Source organism: Leucopleurus acutus (assembly GCF_964270905.1).
Source record: "Leucopleurus acutus genome assembly, chromosome: 12".
NCBI lineage: Eukaryota > Metazoa > Chordata > Mammalia > Artiodactyla > Delphinidae > Leucopleurus > Leucopleurus acutus.
Genome location: NC_139154.1, coordinates 939168 through 966154, shown reverse-complemented (window position 1 = coordinate 966154; position 26987 = coordinate 939168). Strand labels below are relative to the sequence as shown.

At 46.0% G+C, this 26987-nt stretch overlaps 3 protein-coding genes and 1 pseudogene across 6 annotated transcripts in view; 3 read left to right on the top strand and 1 right to left on the bottom strand.

Annotated features, from left to right (window-relative positions):
- Positions 1–184: 184 nt before the first annotated feature.
- Positions 185–4689, top strand: LOC309970168 (uncharacterized protein C2orf81 homolog; the record flags this gene model as incomplete). Its single annotated transcript, XM_082852422.1, has 4 exons — positions 185–202; positions 2739–2963; positions 3050–3271; positions 3427–4689. 4 exons carry the CDS (start codon positions 185–187, stop codon positions 4687–4689), a joined length of 1728 nt encoding a protein of 575 aa, XP_082708548.1.
- Positions 4690–5481: 792 nt separating this feature from the next.
- On the top strand, positions 5482–12412 carry LOC309969540 (retinol dehydrogenase 12-like). 2 transcript variants are annotated; one of them, XM_082851376.1, is made up of 6 exons: positions 5482–5694; positions 5880–6119; positions 6413–6502; positions 8948–9136; positions 9626–9732; positions 9808–12404. In XM_082851376.1, exons 1-6 carry the CDS (start codon positions 5517–5519, stop codon positions 9994–9996), a joined length of 993 nt encoding a protein of 330 aa, XP_082707502.1. In that variant the 5' UTR covers positions 5482–5516; the 3' UTR covers positions 9997–12404. The 2 variants fall into 2 exon arrangements, with proteins under 2 accessions (XP_082707502.1, XP_082707503.1); XM_082851377.1 differs by lacking the exon at positions 8948–9136 and having other exon boundaries at positions 9808–12412.
- Positions 12413–18466: 6054 nt separating this feature from the next.
- On the bottom strand, positions 18467–18772 carry LOC309970165 (non-histone chromosomal protein HMG-14-like; annotated as a pseudogene). Its single transcript has one exon. The product of its transcript is annotated as a non-histone chromosomal protein HMG-14-like (transcript).
- Positions 18773–20113: 1341 nt separating this feature from the next.
- The window catches only part of DCTN1 (dynactin subunit 1), a 30537-nt gene continuing 23663 nt past the window's right edge, over positions 20114–26987 (top strand). For both annotated transcript variants that reach the window (XM_082852332.1, XM_082852331.1), the window contains exon 1: positions 20114–20223. The gene's annotated coding sequence lies outside the window, so the exon portion shown is untranslated. The remainder of the gene's footprint in view (positions 20224–26987) is intronic.

The window sequence follows — 26987 nt, the reverse complement described above, 5'->3', positions numbered from 1 at the left end:
CGCACGGCCGTTGGGTGGGGCGAGCAACCCAAACGTGCAGCGCGCAGAGCTGCTGCCAGGTCAACTGTAGGCGGGGCGAGCCCGCCAGCGGCGTGGTTGCCGAGGCGACCGATAGGCGGCAGCAGCAGCGGCGGCGGGACAGGAAAGCAGCTGGATGCCCGGGGCTGGAGCTACAGCTGCGGCGATGACGCACGAAGGCCCGGTGAGCTTTAGCTCAGCTGAGGGTGCCCCAGAGCGGGGATAGACCGTTAAGATCGGTGTCCTGAACCGTGGGCCAGCTCTGTGCCACCCGGCGCCCGCCCTCCATGCGGGCATTCAAGATGACCAAGGAAGCCATGTCGGTGCACTAGGGCAGAAAATCTACACCTGCACCACGCCCACTCACAAGCGTTTTCACACTTGGAACCTGAGGGAAAGGGGTTAAATGGGTGGTGCAGAGCTCAAGAACAAGAAGTGACTTTGGAAACAGTTAATGCATGTATAATGTTTCTTATACTGAGGTGTACCCATTTGAATGGATAAACCAGAATTAGGCATTGGGGAGAGGTGTTGCTAGATATGATACATTTCGAGAATTTCAGGAGGAAGAAATGGATTAAACAACAATTCTGAGGCTGTACTTGAAAGTCAATTGTTTAAAGCCGTTATCACGGGTGTCACATGAGACGCTGGGTGGGGAAGTCTAAGGAACCAACTCTCCCTACCTGCTCTGCTCTGGCCAAGCCTGGACTGGGCCATGGGCCATTCCCTGGGCTTGCCAAGTGGACTGTTCTCTCTAGCAGAGAGAGGAAATGAGGCTTAAGGGATTTTGAGTTCAGCGTGAGGTTTAGGAAACACCAGAGTTGGGGGAGAATGAATTTTGGGGAACACCATGTATGAGGCAATAAGGGTGGGGATGGGGAGGCAAAGGTTTGGGAAGATTACGTTGGGAGGTAAATTTTAGAAGGAATCAGGTTCAGGGAGACTGTTGTGGGGAAATGAGAAAGCTCCCAAGAATCTGCTACTAAATTCCTATGTCCTTAATATGGATTTTGGGGGACTAGATTTTTCTTTTTCAGTGGATTTTTCTTGATTATAAAAGGATACAAAGTCACTGTAGAGAACTTATAAAATGGAGAAGAGTGTAGGAAAGAAACATATCCACTATTAAAATTTTTGTGCTTTCCTTTTCTTCAACACATCGGTTTACATATCTGAGATCATACTTGATATGTAATTTTGTATCCTGCTTCTTTCAGTTAACATTACATCATAAGTATTTACCTATGCTATTGTAAATTCTTCCTAAAGACTGCCTTTAATCATTGCATAATAGTCCATCATATAGGTAGCACACAATTAGCCACCTATTCTCTTTTTGTTAGATGTATGTTTTCAATATTCTGCTATTATAAATGACATCACAGGGACTATTTTAGAGAATATATATTTTCATTTCAGAATATGCCTTTGTGTGTGTTCATAAAACTGGAATTGGTACTTTTGAAGGTTGGACAGCTTTTCAAAAGTTTATTAGTCATCAACAGTTCCACTTTTGTGAAATATTATGTCCTTTGCTTATTATCCTTGGAGGTCTTATGATTTTAAAAAATTTTATGCATTTTTAATGTATTGGGGGATATTTATCCTTTTTTAAAATTTGTTGCTCATATTTTTTGTTTAGGAAGCAGGATAAAGTCAAACTCTGGAGTCAGACAGACTGGCATATGAAATATGACCCCACTACTTCCTTGCTCTGTTGTCCTGGGCAAATTCTGTAAAATGGGGATAAAAATAGTATGTAGTCTAAAAAATGTAGGAATTGAATCCATGTATGTGACTGATATACTTTAAGTGCCAGTAAATGAAAACTACTATTATCACCTTCTAATTAGGAATTTTTTTTTTAAATAAGCAGAGGAAAATTTGACATATATATATATATGTATATATACTTATCTAACCATTTCTTTATTATTTCTTACATTACTTTTATGCTTAGGCAGCTGTTTCTCACCCAGAGATTATATGACAATTTAAACTATTTTCCCCTACATTTTAAAATAACTTTATTTATTTTTGGCTGTGTTGGGTCTTCACTGCTGCGTGCGGGCTTTTCTCCGGTTGCAGCGAGCAGGGGCTACTCTTCGTTGTGGTGCGTGGGCTTCTCATTGCGGTGGCTTCTCTTGTTGCAGAGCATGGGCTCTAGGCGTATGGGCCTCAGTAGTTGCAGCACATGGGCTCAGTAGTTGCAGTGCGTGGGCTCTAGTTGTGGCTTGTGGGATTAGTTGCTCCTCAGCATGTGGGATCTTCCCAGACCAGGGATGGAACCCATGTCCCCTGTATTGGCAGGTGGATTCTTAACCACTGCACCACCAGGGAAGTCCTATTGACTTTCTTTCTCAAGTTCTTGAACTTGTAAGAGTTTTGAACACTTTGAACTAGTGCAAATAGCAAGGACTGTGCAGTTAGAGCTATATATAGCCTGGGTTCACTGTGTAATCCCAAGCAAGTGGAGGTAAACTGCTGTCAGGTTTCAGTTTCTTTGTCTGTAAAATGGGCTAGTGAGCTGTTATGAAAATTAAATTAGCTAGGTCACACACCTGAAAATCATCTGTCACATGGTAGTCTCTTAGTAAATTATCCCTCTCTAAAGGCTTTCTTTCCTACTAGACCACTTGAGGAAGCTTCCTCCTAGCCCATAACTGCTTCTCCACTCCTTAGTTTCCCACCCTGATTGTCTTGTTCCTTTCCCACAGAGGCAGGTCCGAGACCGCGGGGTGACCCGATCCAAGGCGGAAAAGGCGCGGCCGCCTACGGCTCCGGTGGTGCCGCAGGTGGACATAGTGCCTGGGCGGCTCACTGAGGCTGAGTGGATGGCGCTCACGGCTCTCGAAGAGGGCGAGGAAGTGGTGGGGGACATCTTGGCTGATCTGCTGGCCCGAGTCATGGACTCTGCCTTTCAAGTCTACCTGACTCAACAGGTGGGCCTGGATCCTTGTTCTCCAGACCCATCTCCCCTCTCCCTGACCCCTCCCTGCTGGGCTGAGACCCTTTCTCGCCTCTGCAGTGCATTCCATTCACCATCAGCCAGGCCCGGGAAGCCATGCTGCAGATCACCGAGTGGCGCTTCCTGGCCAGGGACGAGGGAGAATCTGCAGTGGCAGAGGACCCCACATGGGGCGAGGACGAGGAACCCTTGTCTTGCACGACGGATGCCTGGGCTCAGGGATCCGTGCCCGTGCTACACGCGCTGACCTCGGTGGGGCTGGAGGAGACCTTCCAAGGCGAAGTAAGCTCAGCCCCCAGCTACCTCCCAGCTGTCACCGCTGCCCCCGCCGCGTCTTCGATCTCCTCAGGGCCTCACTGGACTGCTCCAACCTCCTCTCTACCCTTTCTGACGTCTCACCACTCACCCCTCACCTCCACCCTGGTGCATTTCCCCAGGACCAAGAGAACGTGGACCAGATCCCTTTAGGAAGATCGTGGATGGATACAGGCTCTCAGGAGCGGATGGAATCTTGGGAGCGTCCTCCTGAACTGAGAGTCACCCCGGGCCCCCTACCCACCCCGGTCCTGTTTCAGGAGACAGGGCCCAGGGGTCCTTTAGAGAAACTGGACGACCAGGCGAGGGGCCACCTGTTTGCAGTCGGATCCTTGAACGCGAGCAGCCAACCGTCGAAAGAGATGGCGCCCGCCGGCAGTCCCCACCGTTCTCTGGAGCTGTCCTTGGTAGCCAGCCCTCAGGCCTCTGTCGAGAGGGCACAGCCCCTCAGCTCTCAGTTCTCGCTCGAGGACCTCTACTATTCCCAGCCGCAGCCGTACGCGGTTGGAGACCGGCCGGAGCTCAAGGAGGAGAAGGTGCCCCGCATCCCCTCGGTCGTGTCGGTGTCCGGCCCCTCTGCGGGCGGCCCCACCACGCTCAGCGCCTCCGGGGGGTTCCAGCCGCAGCAGCCCGGGCGCGCCGATGCGCGGCCCAGCGCGCTGCACTACAGAATGGGCCGCAAGGCGGCGATGGCGCACCTGGACCCGGCGCGGCTGTCGCGCCACTGGGTGCGCCCGCTGGCGGAGGTTCTGGTCCCAGACTCCGAGACGTCCCCCCTGGAAGCCTACCGCGGGCGCCAGCGGGGCGAGAAGATCGAGGCCCCAGCCGGACCGCAAGCCTCCGCCCCCAGCGTCCGCGTCTCCCCGTCAGTGTTCTTCCCTATCGCACCTGGCGTTCCTTTCCGAGCCTTGGGCCCCGGCCCCAGCCTCCAATTCCCTACTTTAAGTTTAGGCCTACCGTCGCCAGGTTTTGGTTCAAAGCTGCCCTTCGCTAGTCCCGGGCTCCGTTTTCTTGCCACACACCCGGCGCGCCCCGACGTGGCCCGCAGCCCCAGCCCCAGACTATGGCCGGGTGCCAAGTGGCCCAGCGGCTGGGAGGGGGAGGGCGAGTTGCTGGGAGAGCTGTGGGCTGGCCGCACCCGCGTACCTCTGCAGGGCCTGGACCCTGGGGACGGGGAGAGCCAGGATCCTCACAAGTGGCTTCATCCCGTGCCCCGAGTTCTCGAGGCCAAGTGCCAGGTGATGCGGAAGCCCGTGTTGCTGCCGGAAGCACTGGAGCTGGCTCCTGGTGTGAGCATGTGGAACCCAGCCACCCAGGTGCTGCTCAGCTCTGCTGAACCTCAAAAGGAGGACAAAGAAGGTGGCACCTCTCCTCCACCCACATAGGTGCCCCAAAGCCCCAGGTGACCGTGGCACAGCTAATGAAGAGCTCAACCCCCAAAATGTGGTCACTCCCCTCCAAGCGCCTGCCCCATTCTGAGCCCTGAACCTCAGGCAGTGTGAAACCTACCTTCCTTCTGTCTGCTTGCCAGAAATAAACACCTGAGTTGCCTTAAATATTGGCCTGATGTCTGTCAGTTTCTTCCAAGTGTGTGCTCTTGTGAACTGGAGTGGTCTAGAAGAATATAGAACACTGACTCCAGGGAATAATTCCATTACACCCTTAGGAGACCCTGCTTTAGGGCCAAGGTGGCTCCCCAGCAGAGGCATTCTGGAGAACCATCCCTATCCCCACAAAGGAGCAGACATAAGGGTTCCAAGTGGGGTCTGCCTCAGTTTGGAGAATTTATAAGAGTCTCCTTCCAGTAGGGGAAGAAGGGGATGACCCCACTTAAGCACAGAGTGATTCGAGACATGAGGAAGTTAATTTCCAGTCCCTGGAGCTCTGTCAGTTCATCTTAGAGTGCAAACCCAAGTTTCACTTGGAGACACATTTGAGCCTATGCAGGGTTTAGGGAAACCTGGACTCTCTTGATCTTTGACTTGGACCAGCAATGGAGTGAGGCAATCAGATAGCTAGGGAAAACAATTTAAGGAGGAATTCACTCTCAGTTTCAAACGGGATGCTCAAGCACACCCACGAGTGAGTGCCTCCTTAAATTTTGTGCCTTATGCTCCACACCAACCTCTTGCCTAGTCCTACTCAGCTTTGACTAGTCCCTCCCCACCCTCCCATGGGCAGCACTTTCAGTGGCAGACCAGACTTCGCTGCTATGTCACTGTGGTCTCTACTCAACACCCCAGTCTGGGGTCCTGGCTCTGTCCTCCTCATTCTGGTCCTCCTGCTTAGACTAAGTGTGCAGGTCTGGCATAAGTTGTATCTTTGGGACCTCCAATGCTGCTCCACGGATTTGACTGGGAAGATAGCAGTGGTGACTGGGGCCAACAGTGGTGAGTGCTCCTCCTGCCCTGTCACTTCACTAAGGGCCTCAGCCTCCAACAGCCCCAACAGGGAGGGCAGGGAGGAGGACCAGCACCCACCGTCAGAACATTTGTCTCCCCCCGCACCCACCCCCCACCACGTTGCCCTTTAGTCACTCCCCAGACTAGCATACTCTGAAGCTGCCCTCCCACAGGCATCGGGAAGGCTGTATCCCAGGAGCTGGCCCGCCGCGGGGCACGTGTGATCCTGGCCTGCCGTAGCCGGGTGCGTGGACAGCGAGCCCTGGCCGAGATACAAGCGGCGTCAAAGAGCAACCGTCTCCTGCTTGGTGAGGTGGACCTGAGCTCTATGAACTCCGTCCGAAGCTTCGCTCAGCGGTTTCTGCAGGAGTATCATGAGATACATCTCCTGGTTAACAATGCTGCAGTCTGTGGTATGTGCCTTGACTGCTTCCCCTAAGCACATTTCAGGAACCTCCTTTCTAGCTCAGGGGCCCCAAAACAGGCATCCTCCAAGCCTAACCTGTACAGACCATGGAAACACTGTAATTCAGACACTATCCTAAAAAGCCTACCTTAAGTTATAGCCTCAAACTTCATCGCCCCCATCTCAACACATCCATGCTCCTGTGGCATTTCTACTGAACCCAATATGTCCTCCCCAGACTTTGTCTCCCTCAGGGTCCTCACTCCATCACCCACCACCTATGTTTTCATCTCCTCCCAGGATTCCCCACTACACTTACCCCGGAGGGCCTTGATCTCACCTTTGCCACCAACTACACTGGACCCTTTCTGCTCACAAATCTGCTCCAAGGTAAGGAAGGATGGGCGCTTACCTTCTGTGCCACCCCCACTTTTCCATTCCCCTGGCATTTTTGTGCTTACTGTCTCCCGTGGTCATCTCCTTTCCCTTGGCACCCAGATGCTTGCTGAGCAATGACCCAGCATATTTTTGCTGTACACAGCAGGGAACCCACCTGGTAACAGTCAGGATTAGGAGGCTGGTAATGGAATCAGTCAGCCCCAAATACAACCAGCAAGAGGATGTAAGATCTACATCCCACCTCTCTTTCCCCCAGCTCTGAGTTCTAGCCAGACTAGTAGAGTCAGTCATCTCAACAAAAGCTTCTTGAGGGTGGTATTAGGCTACTAGAATTAAGGAGGTTTGTATTCTTCCTAGGGAGGGGAGGGATTGGGTGACAGGCACATTGTCCCTAGCATTTTCTTTGGCTTGTCTAATAGCCTCTTTAAAAGAAAATTAATTTTTTGGTCAGGTATTACATGTCCAAAGTACAAAAGGGTATGCAGTAGAAAAAAAAAAGACAGACAGAAAGAAAGAAAAAGTCTCCTCCTCTCTTGGAAAATCAGCTACCCGTTCCTCTCCTGGGAGGCAACTACTATTGCTAGGTCTCATGTACCCTTTAGTGGGTGATTAAATTAGCCCCAACTGGAAAGTGAACAAAGAGCAAGGCCAAACCCTATGCATTTGTAAGTATAAATATTTCCCCCCCCTTTCCAAAAATTATAACATGCTACAATACCCTGTCTGTACCTTGCTTAGTAATAGTTTCTTAAACTGCCTTCTCTCCCATCTTCCCTTCTCTAATCTATTCTCCCTTCTGCTACTTCTAAGAAATCACCTTTCATCATATCATTCTTGCTTCAAATCCTTTGAAGGAACTCTGTACTTTATATAATAAACTAAACTGCTTCTCTCTCCTTAAAAGACCCTCTGCAGGCTGAGAGTCTCACCTTTGCCTTTCCCAAACCCACACCCTTGTCTCCAGCCAATCTGTATCTCTTGGGCCACACTCTGTTTTTTAATTCTGGCTGTGCTTTTGCACATGTATTTCCCTCTATCTGGAATACACTTTCCCATCTCTTTAGCCTGTCTAACTTAATTCAGCTGCCAACACTCAGCACAGATATCACTCGTGCAGTGGATCCTGCCCTGACCTCTGCCTCCCCCAGCCGTCCCCATTTACAGGACTCCCTTAGTCCCTGTACACATCTCTGTTCCTGCACTGCATGAAGATCAGTCTCCAACTAGGTTGCGAGTCCCTTTGGTCTTCATGTCACTATGTCTGCAAGTTTGGAGTTCACTGTCCTCTTTAAGAATAATCTTCTCTCCAACAAATTTTGGCTAAATACCTCCTGCTCTAGTTTTCATTTGTGATTCTTCATTTAAATGGGGGGCTCAAAATAGTTTTAGCATTTTGAAACAATAAGTAAACTCATATGTGACAACTACAATTTTTTTTTCAATAATTTTATTTATTTATTTATTTTGGCTGCATTGGGTCTTCGTTGCTATGCACAGGCCTTCTCTAGTTGTGGTGAGAGGGGGCTACTCTTCGTTGCAATGCATGGTCTTCTCAGTGCGGTGGCTTCTCTTTGTTGCGGAGCACTGGCTCTAGGTGCACGGGCTTCAGTAGTTGTGGCACACAGGCTCAGTAGTTGTGGCGCATGGGCTTAGTTGCTCCGCAGCATGTGGGCTCTTCCTGGACCAGGGCTCAAACCCATGTCCTCTGCATTGGCAGGCGGATTCTTAACCACTTCACCACCAGGGAAGTCCTACAACTTTTGATACTTTATATAATCCAGATTTTTTTTTGTATAGTTAGGAACTCTTTTTTTTTTAATTTACTTGTACCTGTTCTATTGATAGTAATTTTACTTTCACTCTTTTGGAAGATAGTTAAAATTAAAAAAAACCCCACACCTTCCCAAGTATTTCTGCACACATTTCTTTTACCCCTAAACCTAGCACCCATATGTCCTCAGCACCTAGCGTGGTGTCTGCCATAATACAGGGTCCTAGTGAATAACTGTGGAATGAATAAGTAAAAGAATGAATGTATGAATGTGTGAAAGACAGTTTTCACAGCATTTCGAGCCTCTCCTTCCCCTTCTTAGCCATCAGCAAGATAAAAATATAAACAAGGATTAATTAAATTAGCTCCAGATGGCAAGTGAAAGAAAAGGCAAAACTCCACTTTTACTTTAGGCAAAAAAAAAACAACCCACTATAATAAAACAAGAGGAAGAGCATTAGGAAAACAGCTAATAAAAATGAAGTCTCAGTTCACATTATGCTGTGCCTCTCCTGGGCGCCTGCCTGGGGACCCACTGACTCTCTCCTGAAAGCCTGGGATGGTCCCTGTCCTCCTGGAGTCTCATGGAGAAGCAGGTTGGGGAGTGGGCATGGGAATTTACTCTAGTACTTGGATTGAAGGTGTGTGGTCCTCTCTCCACCCAGGGGCCCTTCAGCGGGCAGGGTCAGCCCGGGTAGTGAATGTGTCTTCCTTCCGGCAAGCACATGGGTACATTGATGAGGAACATCTGATAGGGGCTGGTGGACCTTTGACCTTCAACCAGAACTATGACTGCAGCAAACTTCTTTTGGCCTCATTCACTGGGAAGCTTGCCCAGAGACTGCAAGGGACAGGTAACTGCCTCTGACACCCCCTACTCCTCCACTCCCAACACTACCTCCCAACACTTCCCATCTCATTCCAATATATTCTGGCCATATAATACTCCCAATATCCCCAAGCCAGCTGTTAATATCCTCCATTTATCATCTGTGCACCCTATGTTTCTCTCAACCCCATTTTCATATCTCCCTTCGTCCTTTTCCAACTCTCTCATCACCTACAACTTCCCTCTCCTCCAACATCATCCATCATGTTCCCCCTCAAGATCACCCAACACTTTCAAATACTTATGTCTCCTTACTGGCTCAGATATCACCGTTCATGTAAGTTACTAAACACTGACTTCCCTGGTACCACCCCCAGGTCTCTTGTCACCTCTACCCGACAGATCTGAAAGGATCCTCCTCCCCTCATTGCACATTGCAGAACGACACTTAACCCTTTCTTCCCAACATCCTCCTCTCACTTCACTTTGTACTGCATGTGTCTCACCCTCTCAGGTGTGACTGTGAACTCTGTGGACCCAGGTGTTGTATACACGAAGATCATGAGGCATTTCTCTTGGCCATATCACTTCCTCTTCTGGCTCCTCAGCTTCTTCTTTAAGGTGGGTAGTGGAGGGTGGGGCAGGGCTCTGCTGCTGAGTGTCCTTTACTCCTCTTCTTCCCCCGTGTCTCTACAGGATAGCAAACAAGGTGCAATCCCAGTCCTCTACCTGTGCTTGGCAAAGGAGCTGGATGGCATTTCTGGAAAACATTTTAACAGTTCCTGTGTGATAACTCTTCCCCCTGAAGCTGCTCGGGATTGTCATGTGGCCCAAAGCCTCTGGAATACCTCAGTCCGACTAACAAACCTAGACAAGGTGGACTGATCTTCTGTGACCCCTGCCCTAACTAGCCACCCTCTCCTTGACTCCCAGCCCTTACTCTGATTATGCCTTCTGTTTGCTGGCTCCAAGGATCAATCTCTTTGTCCAGTATAGCGACCACTTGCTCTTCCTGTTGGTTCAGGGGCGTGAGAGCTCAGATCAGCCAGGGGACAGTTTCAGCTTCTACTTTACTGCTAGTACTTTGATAGAAGTGTTCATGTCTTGGGCACTAGGATCTCCAAACCCACCGAGTCCCATGTTGTGGTAATGGGGAGTAAGACTCCTTTTGGCGGGTATTAGATGTACCAGTAAGAGGGGAAACTTCTACCTGTGCCTCTTGTTTCCTGGCCTTGGGGGAGACGGTACCACATAGTGTCCTCTGGATTAAGGCATATGCCACATCCTGTAGGAGAGCATCCCAACTTCATAGGGTGTTGTCTCCCAGCTGGTACTGTAACTGAGCCTACAGGTAACCATTCTACCTTTCTATCAACCAGCTGCTCCTGGGTGCTGAGTCATGCAATAAGGTCAGTGAATTCTGAGAGTGAGAGTGCATTGCTTCTTTTAAATCTACATAAAGTTTGGAATCAGCTTTTCAACTTTCACATACACAAACCTTGTTGGGATTGCACTACATCTACTTGGGAGGATTGAAGTCTTCACGATAATGAGTTCTAAACATGAGCAAAGTGTACTTTTGTCTATTTAAATCTTCTTAATATCTTTATAAAATTTTGAATAATTTTACCCATAAAGATCTTGCACAAGTTTTATTATATTTAATTCCAGATACCTTACTTTTTATGCTATTGCAAATGGTATTTTAAAATTTGTATGTTAATCATACATCAAGCAACTTTATTAAGTTATCTAATTCTGACAAGTTATCTGTAGACTTTTGGTTTTTCCACATAGAAAATCACACCATCTGGGAATAATATTTATTTCTTCTCTTTCAACTATTATAAATTTTATTTCTTTTCCTAGACCTTAATTGATTTTCTAGTATTAAACCAAACTTGCATTTAAACCAACTTTGTCAGAGTGTTAATTTTGTATACGTGGCTAAATTTAGTATACTCATGTTTTTGCTTGGAACTGTTTATTCATAAATGAGATTGGCCTGTACTGTACTTTTCCTTACTTATATTGCTATTGTCTGGTTTTGCTGTCATGGATAGATTCATTTTATAAAACAAATTGGGAATTTGTGTTAGTCTAGGGACATTATACGAGAAACAGATGCCAATTAATTGAGGATTAAAGGTACAAGAAACTTGCTAGGGCAAATGGCTGTGAGAGAAAGTGGGGAAGAGGCAGGGAGATCCACCAGACTGTGATACAAGTCTGACCCTGAATAAAGGAGAGAAGGTTGGTTGGGAGCATCTTAGAGTGCAGTGGGATGATTTTTCCTTTTTTTTGGCTGCGCTGTGCACAGGATCTTACTTCTCCAACCAGGAATCAAACCTGCAGCCCCTACAGTGGAAGCATGGAGTCTTAACCACTGGACACAGGGAAGTCCCGATTTTTCCATTTTTAAACTCCCTCTCTAATATACAATCTACTTCTGTTCTAAAAATTTTAACCTGCATTTTTTTTTTTTTTTTGGCTGTGCGGGGTTTTTGTTGCAGCACATGGGCTTCTCTAGTTGTAGAGCACAGACTCTGTGGTTGCAGCGTGCGGGCTTAGTTGCCCTGTGGCATGTGGGATCTTAGTTCCCCAACTAGGGATCGAACCCGTGTCTCCTGCATTGGAAAGCGGATTCTTAACCACTGGACTACCAGGAAAGTCCCTTAACCTGCATATTTATTTATTTTATTTTATTTTATTGGCCGTGCCACATGTGGGAGCCTGGGGTCTTAACAACTGGACCACCAGGGTAGTCCCTGCATATTTATTTAACAGCTTTAATCAATATCTTTATTCTTCTTTCAAACAATACATAGAGCTTAGAGTTCTTTAACATTAATCATTCTCTTTGAATTCATATGCTTTTGTAACCCAATATTTTAATTATATTGTTATTTCATTAATTTCACAAATCAGATATTTTGTTATTTTAAATAGTTGATATTTGTATGGATTTACCCATACGTTTAGTATTTTCTTTGCTCACTCTTCCTTCTTGTGTCTCAGATCTTCCATCTGGGATTATTTTCCTTCTACCCTGAAGTACATCCTTTAGAAGTTCCTTTCATGAGGATTTGCGGTAGACAGAATTCTAAGATGGCTCCCAAGATCCCTACCCACTTGTGTACACATTCTCTATAATCTCTTCCCCCTGGGTGTGAGCAGATCTCATGAACATGATAGAATTTTACTTCTGTGATTATGTTATATATTGGGTTAATGGGATTTGCTGATGTAATTAAAGTCTATAACCATTTGGCTTTGTGTGCGTGTGACTGAACAATATTTATTCGTCTACCATACTTTTCTTCACATCTTTCTACATTTGAGTTCCTCAAAGCTTTCCATGGTCTGTGTCATTCATTAATTTATTCATTAAATGATCTTAAATTTAATGAACTTAATTTATTAAATGAATAAATTAATGGAGTATCAACTGATCCAGGCATTGTTCTACAGTAATGAGTAGAACAGATAAACATCCATGAATTCAAGAAGTGTATATTCTAGTGGAGTAAGGGAGATAATAAAAATATATGGTAAAATTACATAGCACTCATATGATGCTATGGACACAAGTGAAGCAAGAAAGGAAAGGAGTGCCATGATGAGGGGCCCAGTTTGAAATTTTAGATAGGTTGGTGAGTTAAAGACTCAAGTAACCAATTGGCTTTGAGATAATCAAAGGGGAGGTTATTTTGGGTGGATCTGGCCTAATCAGGTGAGCCCTTTAAAAGGGTTCAGATAGAAGTCAGAGAGATTCTCCTGTTTATCATGAAGAAGCAAACTGCCACATTGTGGAGAAGGCCACGTGGACTCTAGTAGTTGAGTCTTCGGTTCTACGGTTGCAAGGAGCTGAATTTTGCCAATAACCAGTGAGCTTAGAAGAGGACCTGGAGCTCAGATGAGATTGCAGACCTGGATGACACCTTGATTTCGGCCTGGTGAGATCCTGAGCAGAGGACCCAGCTAACCTGTACCCAGACTCATTAGAAACTGTGAGATAATACATGTTTTCTTTTAAGCCAATGAGTTTGTAATAATTTGTTATGCAGCAGTAGACTACTAATACAGGATTTAGTGATAGCAAACTTCTTCAGTGTTGTTTGAAATGTCTTTATTGTACCTTCATTGTTTTTAAACTTCAATAGAAGTACAGTTGATTTAAAATGTTTCAGGTGTATGGGCTTCCCTGGTGGCGCAGTGGTTAAGAATCCTCCTGCCAATGCAGGGGACAGAGGTTCGAGCCCTGGTCCGGGAGGATCCCACATGCCGCGGAGCAACTAAGCCCGTGCGCCACAACTACTCAGCCTGTGCTCTAGAGCCCGCGAGCCACAACTACTGAGCCCACGCGCTGCAACTACTGAAGCCCACACGCCTAGAGCCTGTGCTCCATAACAAGAGAAGCCACCGCACTGAGAAGCCCGCGCACAGCAACGAAGACTCAACCCAGCCATAAATAAATAAATGAAGTGAACTGGGACATACCTTCGATGTTGGTACATTTCAAATTCCATTTTCCCCTCACCTTTCCCCAAATAACCAGTTAAGGAATTTAGCGTTTTTCCTATGTATGGGAAGATGCAAGAGTCTGGGCTCACTGAAATCATTTCTTTGATATGCACCACACCTATCTTAGCCTGTATCCTGTATTTTCACATCCTGAGTGTCCTCAGGGCTCACCATAGGGAGTGGCTGCAGTCTGATGGCTGCTAGATGGCAGGTATTCTTCTTCCTGAGTTTCCTCAGGGTTCACCAGCTCAAGTTGGAGGGCTGCAATCGCGGATGACTGATCCTCTCCTCTTGGTCGGGAATCTGACCAATATTTGGGAGACATTTCACGATCAAATTTTGTCCCACGGTGCTGGGAGGCTCATCCCAGGTCAGGCAAAGATTCTTGATATGCCACTCCAGGTGCTAATTTTTGGATTAGGCCCTATTGACAATTAAAGATTCTCTAGATCCTCTAATTATGATCCAGGAGACATTTTCCCTTGTTGCTTCTTCCCATACCTAGAATCATATTATTACAATTATTTTATGTTATCAAAGTGATTTATTTTCTTAAGATGTTTAGCCATAGAAGTTTTGTTTTGAGGCTTGGTTACACACTGGGTACTGCAAGAGACAACAATCTTATAAAATAGGATATAAGTAATGCAGCTAGTAGCAATGACAAAGACATAGTGCTGCAGGGAGACACAAAGCACAAACAATTTGGAAATAAAGAACAAATTCAAACAATGATTAACATAATATCAAGTCCACAGGACAGCCTGCTGGAGACAAAAAATTCTGGCAGGATCAGGTAGAGAGAAAAAGATAAATGTTTCATCTTTGTTTACAAAGGCATACTTTATCAACCTGTTGTAGGTCATCGCATAAGAGAAAAGGTTTTTCTGAAAAACAAAGATTAAAGTCAGTATATTTCCCAAAGTCATAAATCATATCTGCCATGTTTTCAGTCTCATGTAATTAATTCCCATTGATCTGGATGAAATAATCAGGTTTCCCATTAGTTTTGTCATATGTTACCCAGTCCAGTGATATTATCTAAAGGCTATCAGAAACTTATATTTCTTAAAAAGTTCCTTTTTATCAGTCTTCTTGAAGATCTTCATTTTGTAAAAGCATCAGGACAAAACTTAAAATAGCATGGTTAAAGATTTGAGTACAATGTAATTAGCAGGAAACTTGGATATAACATCTTAGAATAACTAGTATTATGATTGATAACATATCAGGACATAGCAGATATTGGGGATTCCATATAAATTTTGGAATATCTATAAAAATGACATTTATGCATACACCATAGCCTAAGGTTCATCTCCAATCACTTGACAATGTTTTTGAAGTAATTTAACATACCAAATAAAATTAGTTTGACATCTCTCTCTGAGATGTCTCAGAGATGTTCTTTTGAAGTATCTCAGAGTCAGCTGGAGGCTAAAAAGCTTTATTCAGATTTTGATATTTAGGAAGTTTGTTAAAAATATCAAAAAGGGGGCTTCCCTGGTGGTGCAGTGGTTGAGAGTCCGCCTGCCGATGCAGGGGACACGGGTTCGTGCCCCGGTCCGCGGAGATCCCACATGCCTCGGAGCGGCTGGGCCCGTGAGCCATGGCCGCTGAGCCTGCGCTCCGCAACAGGAGAGACCACAACAGTGAGAGGCCCGCGTACCGCAAAAAAAAAAAAAAAAAAAAAAAAGATACACAAAAATATCAGAAAGGTTTTAAAACACAACAGGATCATAGGTCACTGAGAAACAGTACTTATTCATTTAACCAAAGTCACAAAACGATTAAAAGAAAACAAATACGGATCACCTAAGGGCACAGACACTTATATAATCTGTTATCAAAAGGAGCACTTCTAACAGAGAGAGAGAGAGATCAAATTCCAGTCTTGTATTAGCTTACTTAACAAAATCCACTTACTTAGGTAACTTCAATCGAAATTTAGTTAATCCTGGCCATGTATAAAACTTTCTCAGTAAAATGTAATTCCATTCCTCATACCTTCTTAACTGAAAACACACATTCTACCATTTTGAAATGTTTTATTATTTTCAGTAGCTTTAATTATATATTTAAATTAGAGTCCCCGACTCTTAAAAACCTTAATTTCCAATGACAACCAAGAGGCAAGTAATAGTTACCAAAATCTGGAGAAACTATTTTAGATGATTTTTAAGACATAATTATTCTTATAGCTTACCTAAAAGATCTTATTTCATTTATATTTACTTTAATTTCATCATATCAAGTTATTTTTCTTGCTGACAAATTTGCAACAGATGTAACAAGATTTCATTTAACTTTTATTAAACCTAGGTGCAGTGAAAGTACTATATATAATGCTGATGGCTCTAAAGACATGTCTGTATTAATTAGATCAACAAACTTAAACATTAATACCAGGTATTAATTTCATACTAAATATTTCCCAGTTCACGTGAACCTGAAACTCATTTAGCTTAATTTCTCTTGTATTCAGAATTGTTTGGTTTGTAAGCACTTACTTTTCTTTAAGCCAATTAAATAGGGCTCATTTACAGATTAACCTCAGCAATGTTATCCAAAGACAAAAACACATACAAACACACAAACAAACAGAGAGACATCATAGTTCTCATTTCAAAAGTTCAGCCCTGAGTCAGGTACAGCAATGTAAAACCCATCGGTTTACAAAAGAGGTTGCATTAAGGTTGGGTTTCTGGCAGGTGGAACGAATCAAGCTCACTTGTCTAGCTGGCTAAACCCTTTCTACTAATATTTACGGAAAACAAGTCAAGTTCTAAATTACTGTACCCTCTTTTTCAAAATTTGCATTTTAAAAAGATGGCAGAGATAAGGGTTTTTGAGAAAACCAGATAGGACATTTGTATATAGGCAAGATACAGGCAAGTTTCTCCTAGGATGACTTTGTTTCCCCTTTGTTTAATATTTACAAGCCTCTTAAGATCACCCATATTTATTAAAAAATCTATCAACTTGTTCCCCACTGTCAATGTTACCTGGGGCTCCTGTGGGGAAATGAGAATTGCAAGCCTCAAGTCCAAGGGAGTGTCCTGGCCTCTTACAAGATATTGGGACAAGGGAAATTGCCCTGCTGCAGAAGTGGCTCCCAGTCCAAATTGGGTGCCCTGTCGGGTCTTAGATGGTGATACTAAACCAGGTTCCTGTGTCCCGGGTGTTACCATAGAAACTTCTGTTTGATCCCCTTGGGTAGGGGAAACAGGAGGCAGTGAATATGTTGGTGGCATGGTGGGGGGGCAGTTGGAACAACTGCTGGTTCATCCTCCTTGGCCACTGAGGGAGCTGGATAGGCTGGATGGGGGTTTAAGTTTTGAAATAACATGTCCCCACTCTCATTTTTTTCTCTTCCCTTGTAGAACAGGTTTTCCCTTGGGTTTTCTTTCAGACTGCTGCACCATAAGGTGGCAGCCCTCTGACTCCTTTTCCTCCTGATGCAATAGCATAAATGCTCCTACATATGGAATCTCATCTCTTTTCCCTGTTCTTTTGCAGAACATTTCTAACTGCGAGATTGTATAATAATTGAGTGAGCCATTCAGGGGCCATCGTTCTTCTGATCCTAACATATACTGGGTCCACACCCTATTACAATAGTACATCATGTCTTTCTTAGTCATAGGCTCACGGCTATGTTTTGCCCATTTATATAATATATTCCCCAAAGGGCTCTCCTTTAGGATAGATGGAGTATTTTCCACTTTTAAAAGTTTGATGACACCAAGACACAGAAGACGCCAACAAATTCCAACACAAAAGGCACAAATTCTAGCATCGATGCACATAAAACCAAGACAAAACCAACGAACTAGTTCCCAGATCGGGTAGACTTACCCTACAAAACCAATGAACTAGTTCCCAGGGAACCAGTTCCCAGAATCGGGCAGAGTCTAACAACAATTCCCCCCTCCAGCAGGGTACCTCAACCAGATTGGCTTGTCCTGTAAAGGAAAAGCCCAGATTGAGGGGGGAATATGTTCCTGGCGCGCACGCCGGAGCGACTTACCTTCCAAATCGAATCGAGTCCATTGACTCGTAGCACCAAATTGAAGTTTGTCGGTTCCTTGCTTCAATTGCCAAGTGCTGGGATAACCAGGGCCGCTTCAGGGAATTTTGAAGGGAAGATCCTCAGGACAAATGGTCCTGGCAGCTGCTAGGGCCTTGCCTCAATATTCCCTGACCGGGGCTGGCTAGACACAAGCAAGGCTCCTGGTTGGCTCGCTAAATTTGTTGCCGAGTCCAAGCTCACTCTGCTCTCCGCACGACAGGCCAATGAATCGAAGACGAGGTGTTGAGGTAAGGAATACGACTTTATTCGGAAAGCCGGCAGACCGGGAAGATGGCAGACTAGTGTCTCCGATAAACCATCTTATCTGGGTCTGGATGCCAGTTTCTTTTATAGAATCAGAGAGGGAGAGGCGGTGAGGAAGTAAAGTAAAAGGGCCATTAGTCTTGCAAAACATCTCCTGGAATGACCAGCCTCAGTGAGGTGATGTGTTAGTTTCTTTTTTCTTGCAGCCATTCACAGGTGGGCAGGGTTTCCTGAGGCAGGTCATTATGCATGATTATAATAACAAAAGCAACGAAAATCAAAGGTTAAAGTCAAAGAAACAGATCCAATGTGGAGTCCGATTTAGCTCTTCCCTGTCACACACTTAAAAAATGAGATGAAGTGGGAATCCCTCCTTTTTAAAAATGTTTTTAGAGCTACTAAAAAACTTGCATTTACACAATAGTTGGTAAAAATATTCCTCTGGATTGTACAAGAAGGGAGACAGGGACCACTGATAGGACCGGGTGTTTGATATTAATCAGACTTGGCTTCTTTCTTTCCTGCTTCATCAGAGGCTGGCCTCTCCTCATTTTTATTTTCTCCGTTTTCTGCAGGTAAGTCTTCTTTAGTCTCTTGGTGAGCCACTTCAGCCTGTTTTCCCTTTGCTCCCTTTTCCCCTTTGTTTGCACATTTTTGCCTGAAGATTTATCCTTTCCTTCCACCTTTTTGGCTTCATCTCCACTTTTGCAGAAGCTGTTTTAGCCAACAGCATCGCTGGTCTCCTCTTGGGCTCCTCCTTCTCCGCCCCACGGCATAGCTGACCTTCCTCTTGGACACCATGGCAGCGGGGCGGGCGCGTGCTGGGTGCTTGCGGGCCACAGCATGCCGCGAATCTTCACGAAGCTGGGTTGCCTGGCTGTGATGCTAAAATCTTGGCTTTCTGTGCACCAATGCCGAAAAGAAATATGGAGACGGAGTTTTGAAGGAGAAAAAGTAGCTTTATTCTTTGCTAGGCAAAAGGGTGAACACAGCAGGCTAGAGTCTCAAGAATTGTGCCCCCGCCCCGCCACTGGGAAAGGTTTTTATAGCTTGGGGCTCGTGGTCTGGGGTAGGTGATAAGGCTCAAAGTAATTAAAGTCTTGCATTTCTTTTCTTCTGCAAATTTATGGCCAAAGCTGGCATCAGGCAGCTGAGCAACCGGATCTGGTGTCCCTGAAGTTATCAGCTGTGACCTTCTTTCGGAAATGAAGAGTGCTGCAAGGGTGTGTAGGAGAAGAAATGCCAGGTGCAAAGGGTAATTCATATGGGGGTCAGAGAGTAATTGGCTTTGCTAAGGACAAGTCTAGCTACACGTGTTTATGAGTAGTAACAGCTAAAGAATAACCAAGATTGCTTAACACTTTCAGGCCTGGTTATGCTGTTTCCCCAACCTGTTCATTGTTTACTTATTTTCCTTGTTTATCCAAAAAGAAAAGTCTCATTTCTATTTTTACTGCAACAAAGACCCCACTGCTAGTTCATTCCCTCCACATCAATGAAGGAAGGGAAATGGGCCTTGCATTCTTGTCTGGCTGAGGATAAACTTCAGTTTTGCTCCATTTGACAAGCACCAGCTATCCAGCCCAGGGGCCCATCTATCTCCTACTTCAGCCGCTGCCACTTCTGCCACCCATGTTTTCTTTTTTTTTAATTAAAAAATGCCAAAGTCCATTACGTAAATTTGCATAAAGGCATGGGAATGCCTGAATCCCCATATGATGGATAATACTGAATAGCAGCAAATTTTAATTTTCTCCTTAAGCTACCTGACGAAGGATGATTTACTAGTATTGTTTTAATTAACAGCTTAGCACTCAGAAGCGTAGCCACCCTCTGGGGGAGCCCTTTGCTTAACGCAAAGAAATCCTCACGCTCCTCTCTGGGCTGTCTGCCCTCTGCCTGCAGAGGTCGCTGGCCACCGCTCGCCTCTCTCCTGTGGTCCTAATCGGCTTCCCGTGTACAGTGCGCACGCGCTTATTTCGCTCCAGGTGTCCAGCTTTGTGCCTGATCGAAGTCTTCTCGGCCGCGCTCAGCGCGCAGTATTTAACCCGGGCTGGTCTTCGGGGGACGAGTAGCGTGTTCGCCCGACCCAGAGCGCCTCTGGGCTTCAGCGGCTAGAGGGCCTGGGACGGGCCTACGGGGGTCGGGCGGCACGGCGGGCAGCCCATGCGGGCGGGGCGGGCCCCCGCTAGGGCTTGGGCGTCGGTCTTCGGTGGGGCCCGGAGCCGGGCGCGGAGCCCCTGACAGGACAGGTACGGAGGCGGCGACCCTGGAAACTGCCTCCTCCCCCACCGTGTTCGCGAGGCTCCTGGCTGTGCTCTGGGGACTCGGCGCTCGCCTAGGGCGCGGCCGGGAGCCGGGTGTGCGGGGCGGGGGTCGGCAGGGGTGGGCCGCGGCGGGGGTGGGCGCCCCCTGAGTCTGGGCTGGTCCGACCCACCTGAGCTCTTCAGCCTGCCGGTGTGGTGTGCTCCCGGGGTCGAGTGATTGCGTCTCCGAATTCCTCCGGAACTGCAAGGGTTCCCCTCCTTTCCTGGGAGCATCCAAGGCACCACTGAACCCACTCCAAGCTACAGGTTTCCTGTGGGGCACACGGTTCAGAAGTTGTGTCAAACAGAAAAACAAGCAAACAAACAAAACAAAGCGGACTCAAGGTGGGGGGCCTGGATATGCGTTTGGTGTGTCAGTCTCCAATTCCTGGCGTCCGCCTTAACTGGCAGGCTCACCCTTGAGCAGTCATCTTAGCGCATCCCCACAGCTAAATCACACAGGTGACGAACTCCGGTATTTTTTAAGAGGCGGTGAAAAAAAAGAAAAAAAAAGGCGGTGATTTAGAAACTTACCCTCACTTACTACAGTATGGAGAGCAGCAAGCCCGTCTTGACCACTTACTAATCCAGTATGCTTAATGTACTGAGAGTCAAGGAGCTATGAGGTGGAGATTGAAGTTCTTTAGCTAATGTATGGGCGAAGCCCAAGGCGCGGGGATGTTAGCGATAGTAGTTAAGGATAACTTTTTTTTCAAAGACATTTTGTGCTCCAATATGTTCAGAAACTTCATGGTTAAAGTTTACTACAGAATATTTTGGAACTTTCAGTATGCTACTGATATTTTTATCACGAATTTCCTACTGGAAGTATAGTGTGGAGAGTTCCCCAGATTTGAACGGAAATACTGTTTTTCTTGGGTGTTACCTCTGTTTAACATATGAAACAGTTTGGGAAATGGAGTTCCAGAATTAGAAACTCAAGGTTTGGAAGGGGCAGTGTAGCTCAGTGCTTTTTGAACTTTAATGCTACATACACAAAATCTGTTCAAGTACAGATTTTGGTTAGTTCTGTATTTTTAACAAGTTCCCGGGTGATGCTGATGCTGCCAGTCCATGGACCACACACACTTCGAGTAGCAAGGGTTTTCACTGGATTGAAAGAGACCATGTTCTGTTCCCTGCTCTCCAGAGCAAGCTGTGCTGCCTTGAATGATCACTTCCCCTGTCCAGACCTATAAAATAGGAGACTGGACTAGAAGATCTCTCAGGTTTCCTTCAGACCTAAAATGTTGTGATTCTAGTCCAGTTATCCTTGTGATAATTGAATTACATCTAAAATATCCTTGCCCTGTGGCCAGTTTGGGCTTGAACATTTCTAGTAATGGGGAATTTACTGCATGGAAGGCATCCCATTTCATCGTGGGATAGCTCAATAAGGAAGTTTTTCATATTGCTAAAATACATCTCTATAACTTCCATCCTGTTGGTCCTAGGTTATCTCTTAGAATCAAACAGAAAAAAAAGTATAATCCCTCTTTAAAAGATGACTCTTGGAAATTCCCTGGCGGTCCAGTGGTTAGGACTTAGTGCTTTCACTGCCAGGCCCTGGGTTCAATCCCGGGTCAGGGAACTAAGATCCCACAAGCTGCGTGGCATGGTGGAAAAAAAAAAAAAAGACTCTTAAAGTGTGAGATGACAGTGTTTCTACCAAGTTTTCCCCAAACTGAATTATCCTTTATTCTTCCATGACATTGTTTCAAATTTCTGTCTCATAAATTTAGTCCTTCTGTGTGGAGTGTAGTGGGGCTGTAGCTGGACTTTGAAGGATGGGTGGGGCTTGCAAAACTAGGGAAAGCATCCTAAGCAGCTGACAGTGGTCCAGAAATGACACTGCGTACGTCAGATCCAGAATTTTTTGATTCAAGTAGGAAATGGTGTGTCAGTGAAAGATTTTGGGCAAAGCAATGTTTTAGAGTGTGTAGTTGTCTTACTGTGGTGTATAATGTGGTTGGAAATGGAGAAGGAGAGAGGCAGGGAGCCAGATATGCTTCACATATCAGTAAAGAGGGCTTAGGTTGATAATAGTAATGCCTTCTGTTTATGTATAACATTTTACAGATTACAGAACCTTTCACAGACAACCTTTCCTGTGAGGTAGGCAGAGCAGCTGTTACCCAGTTTTATAGATGAGGCACCAAAGAGAGTAAATGATTTGCCTGAATTCTCAAAGCTGTTACATGGCAGACCAAAGTGATGACGGTGGTAATGGAAGAGAAAGGAAGAATGCAGGAGGCAATACTGAGGAGGAATTGATAAATTGGGCCTGAATGCACATGAGGTTACAAAGGAAAAGAAGTTGTTAGGGAGGAGTCAAAATAGTTGGGAAAATCATAATACGTGATCGACAACTGCCATAGGTTGTACTTGCTCGGATCTATCATTGTTAGTGGCTGTTTGGAGTTATAGGTCGGGAGGGATTTTGGTAGAGGATTCGTAGGTTGTTTAGCCTGTCTATTGGTACTGGGTGGTGTGTGGGCCTTGGGTTAGCTGTCCCATACCAAGGGAATTGAGAACTGGATCCTCAGTGTCCTCTGAGAAGGTAAATGCTGAGCAATTGACTGATTCAAATCTATCTTAGGGTCCTTGCCATCCTGGAGTCTCTGAATTTTGTTTTATATAATTTTTGTTTTGAAGTTCCAGCTAATATTAGTTGTACTTGGCTGATGGACAAATTGGCTATCCAGTCTGACCTCCCCAAGCTCCCACATATCCACTGAGGGTTTCACTGAAGCAGAGACTGGACCCTTGCCACTGTGAAGCCACGCTAAAGCTATTTTCCCAAAAGATCTGCACTTCCCCTAGAGCCTAGAGGTGTCCCCCCCTCCATCTCTCTCTCTCTCTCTCTCTCTCTCTCTCTCTCTCTCTCTCTCTCTCTCTCTCTCATATCCTTTTACCCCCCCCCCCATCCTTTTACCCTGGAAGCATATGAGGTTGTGATTTTTTGTCACTACCAAATTCCATAGGACCTGGAGCTGTCCCTGCACTTTTAGTTTCTTAGGCTCCTATCTGGTGAGCAAAGAGCTACATCTCTTGGGGTGTATGTGCGCCTGACTGTTGTACTTCCCCCATGGTGTCTCTGGGAAACCTGTCAGAACCAATTTATATCCCTAGAGCCTGGTGTTGGTATAGGCTTCTATTCAACATTGAGTGTCTTCTGTGTTCAGTGCTTAGGATACTGAGATGAATAAAAATTCTGTGCCCTGGAGGAATTCACGATGGGCTAAGGGAGACGATATTGTAAGTAAAATGGGATCTTGTAATAGAGATATTTCCAAAGTGTTGGGCAGAGGAGGGAATGACTAACTCCACATGGAGAAATCAGGGAAATATTCAGGAAAGAGGTGATAAGTAAGTTGAGTCTTGAAGATGAAGAGAGAGACTTGGTGACGTTTGCAACATTTGCAGAGGCATAAGATAGATAGATCCAAGTGGCTGGAATCTAAGAGAACTTTGGGATCAAAGGAGAGGTGATTGATGAGATTAGATTCATAATGAGGCCAGGTTTTTTTTTTTTTTTGCGGTATGCGGGCCTCTCACTGTTGTGGCCTCTCCCGTTGCAGAGCACAGGCTCCAGACACGCAGGCTCAGCGGCCATGGCTCACGGGCCCAGCCGCTCCGCGGCATGTGGGATCCTCCCGGACCGGGGCGCGAACCTGTGTCCCCTGCATCGGCAGGCGGACTCCCAACCACTGCGCCACCAGGGAAGCCGAGGCCAGGTTTTTAATGGCCTGTAGTTTTGTTCTAAGATTCAAGTTTGTGGGAGGAAAGCCATTGGAGGTTTTTAGGCAGGGGGGTGATGTGGTTATATTTTGGAAAACTAATTGTGGAAATAGACTGAAAGGGGAGAATCTGGATCCAGGACATCAGGAGACTCTTGTAGTAACCTGGGCTTGGCTTCAAGCTGAATTAAGTATTAGTGGGGATGGGAAGGAGGGGATATATTGGAGGTTGTAGAGACAGAGTTCACCTGACGTAATGACTAATTAATTGGTTGTTGAGAACAAGAGAGAGAGGGAGTTGTTGAGGATGACTCAGTTTTCTATTTTGGATTGATGGTGGTACCAGTAGTAAAGGGGGAGTATAGATGAGGAACATTTGCTGGGGGAAGCTTCCGTGTGTTTTGGGTCATGTTGAATTTGGGCATCTGTGGCGCTTAGCAGATAGGTGGAAATGTGGGTCTGGAGTTCAGAAGAGAGTGTGTGTCTAGGGGTGGTAGATGTAAGTGGTAGTTGATGCAGTTGGAATGGATGAGCCTAGCCATGCTTATAGAAGACTGAAGATAACAGAGGAGACGACAGGGATTGGTGGGCAAGGTGAGAGAGAATGTTGTCCAGGGAGCTACAGAGGAAAAAGTTGCAGGAAGAGAATCAGCAGCCTCTGTTGGTACAGCGAGGTCAAGTAGGATGAGCTTGGAAAATGTACTTTGAGATTGGGCAGTTAGGAGATTGTGGTCACCAGGGCTCTTTTATTTTTTTAGTGTGAGCAGCTGGATGGGAGCCAGGTGGATTGAAGAGTGGATGGGAAGTGAGGATAGGGAGGATGTACTCACTTTGAGTAGTTTGGGAAGGAAGGAAGCAAGGAAGATGGTGGCAGCTTGTGGAGGCGTAGCAGAGACTAGAGACAGATTTTCCTAGAATAGAAGTCTTGAGCATGGGTTATCCGATGATGTGTAAGAGCCAATATAGAGAGGTTGCATTTGAAGGCACAAAGGAAATGATTGCAGAGGAGGGTGGAGGGTTGTCTCTGAAAAGGAGACATCATTTCTTTTGAAGAGGAATGACAGAAGAAAGGAAAAGAATGTAGGAAGAAAGAGGCAATGATGGATACACCTAAATTTGCAAAGGAATTCTTATCTAATAGGTTCAATTTCCTTTCTCAGCAAGGTTATCTGCTGAGGGGTGGGGGTCCTGGTGTGGGCTCGGATAGGAACAGGGACTTGATAGTGGTAAGGGAAACTTGAAATTGTCCAGAGAGGAAAGGGAAAGAGAGCAGAGTTGAGATATGCTCCAAGAACATTGAGTACCCTCCGAACTTGAATCCTGCACTGTAGGCCTCTCTTTCCTCTTCTTCATAATAATTATGGCTGACTTTTATTGAGTGCTTCATACCAGACACTCTTCTTAGTGCTTTTCAGGCATTCTCACGTGATTTTGACAACAACCCTGTTAGAAAGGTATTGTTAGTATTTATGTTTTACAGAAGGAGAAATTGAGGCATGGAGTATTACTTACACTTAGTAGAACTTATGTCTGATGACTCTCTTACCTCTGCAGAAATGGCATTCCTTCCTTGAGGCATCAGAGAAAGGCAGAAATTTCATCCCAACTCCCAGTTTCTGGTCCTTGAGGGGCTGGAGTTTAGGGCTGCTAAGGAGGGCCAGTCTGTGGGTATGTTAGTGGCCTGGGTGAGCAGGGTGGTAGAGTCAGTGTTGCTGCTGTATTTTTACAACTACATACAGAATTCTGAAATCCTTGTGTGATTTCCCAGCAATCTGACTAGAAAGACAAGTGACTGATGATGATTTGTTAGGTACTGCAGGCTGAGACCATGTCAATTGAGATGGTGAATAAGAAAAGAGATCTTGTCTCAGTCAGCCAGAAAAAGAATTTTTGCTGCCAGTTATGGGACTAGGCAGACCTATGACCTTATATAATAGCATAGATTATTAACACTCACCTTTGTTTTCCCCATTGGTGGGATAGCTAGCATTTGTAGGTAAGGTGCACACCTGACTTGAGTGAAAGGGGAGAATGATGAGATGGCATGGGTGGAAGAGAAATGGACTTACCTTTTCCTGCTGCAGCCACTGGAGCATCATTTCTGTGTCCTTCCTCTTGATGTTGCCATGGATACGCCTTTGCGTGGTGACTTGAGATTGATTCCCATTATGATCAGATGATGACGTGGATTTAAAAAGAGAAAGGACAGAATGCTCTGCTTCTGGGGAGTGGCCGGTGAGCTGCCCAAATGGCAGAGCCCAGCACAGCCGAGGTAGCTGTGGCTTTGTTGGCTGCTTTGGCTTTTGCTGAAGTTGTGAAATGGTGCATCTCTCTCTTTAGAGCGCAGGCTCAGGGTTCCCTGTCTGCAGGGTCCTAGTGCCAGGGACTTGCTGGTTGATCATGGGGAGAAAGCAGCAGGAACTTCGAGTAGGCTATTAAGTAGGACTGCTGCTAGCTCTGGGAGGGTTGCAGTTCTTTTTCTTTTCAAAGAACATTTATTTATTTATTTATTGGCTGCTTTGGGTCTTTGTTGCTGCCCGTGGGCTTTCTCTAGTTGCAGCGAGTGGGGGCTCCTGTTCCGTTGTGCGGGCTTCTCATTGCGGTGGCTTCTCTTGTTGAGGAGCACAGGCTCTAGGCGTGCAGGCTTCAGTCATTGTGGCAACGGGCTTAGTTGCTCCACAGCATGTGGGATCTTCCCAGACCAGGGATCAAACCCGTGTCCCCAGCGTTGGCAGGTGGATTCTTAACCACTGCGCCACCAGGGAAGTCCCGGCTTGCAATTCTTGAGTACCAGGCTGCACTCAAGTGCTTGTTGCCTTCCTGCAGAAGTGCCTTCATTGAGGATAAGTGAGGCATATTGTGTAGCTTTCCTTCCTGGCTCTTGGAGGTCTGGGCCCTTTGGAGGTGGGCCTGGTAGTCACTGGGTATTCCTAGGGGAGGAGGATATCCTGGGAGGGGATAGACCTGTAT

Bases quoted from the DNA above. Each gene is read 5' to 3' on its own strand.
- LOC309969540 (XM_082851376.1), top strand. From the start codon at position 5,517: ATGTCACTGTGGTCTCTACTCAACACCCCAGTCTGGGGTCCTGGCTCT. The intron at 9,137-9,625 runs GTAACTGCCTCT...TCACCCTCTCAG, and splicing joins CCAGAGACTGCAAGGGACAG to GTGTGACTGTGAACTCTGTG. The intron at 9,733-9,807 runs GTGGGTAGTGGA...GTGTCTCTACAG, and splicing joins TCCTCAGCTTCTTCTTTAAG to GATAGCAAACAAGGTGCAAT.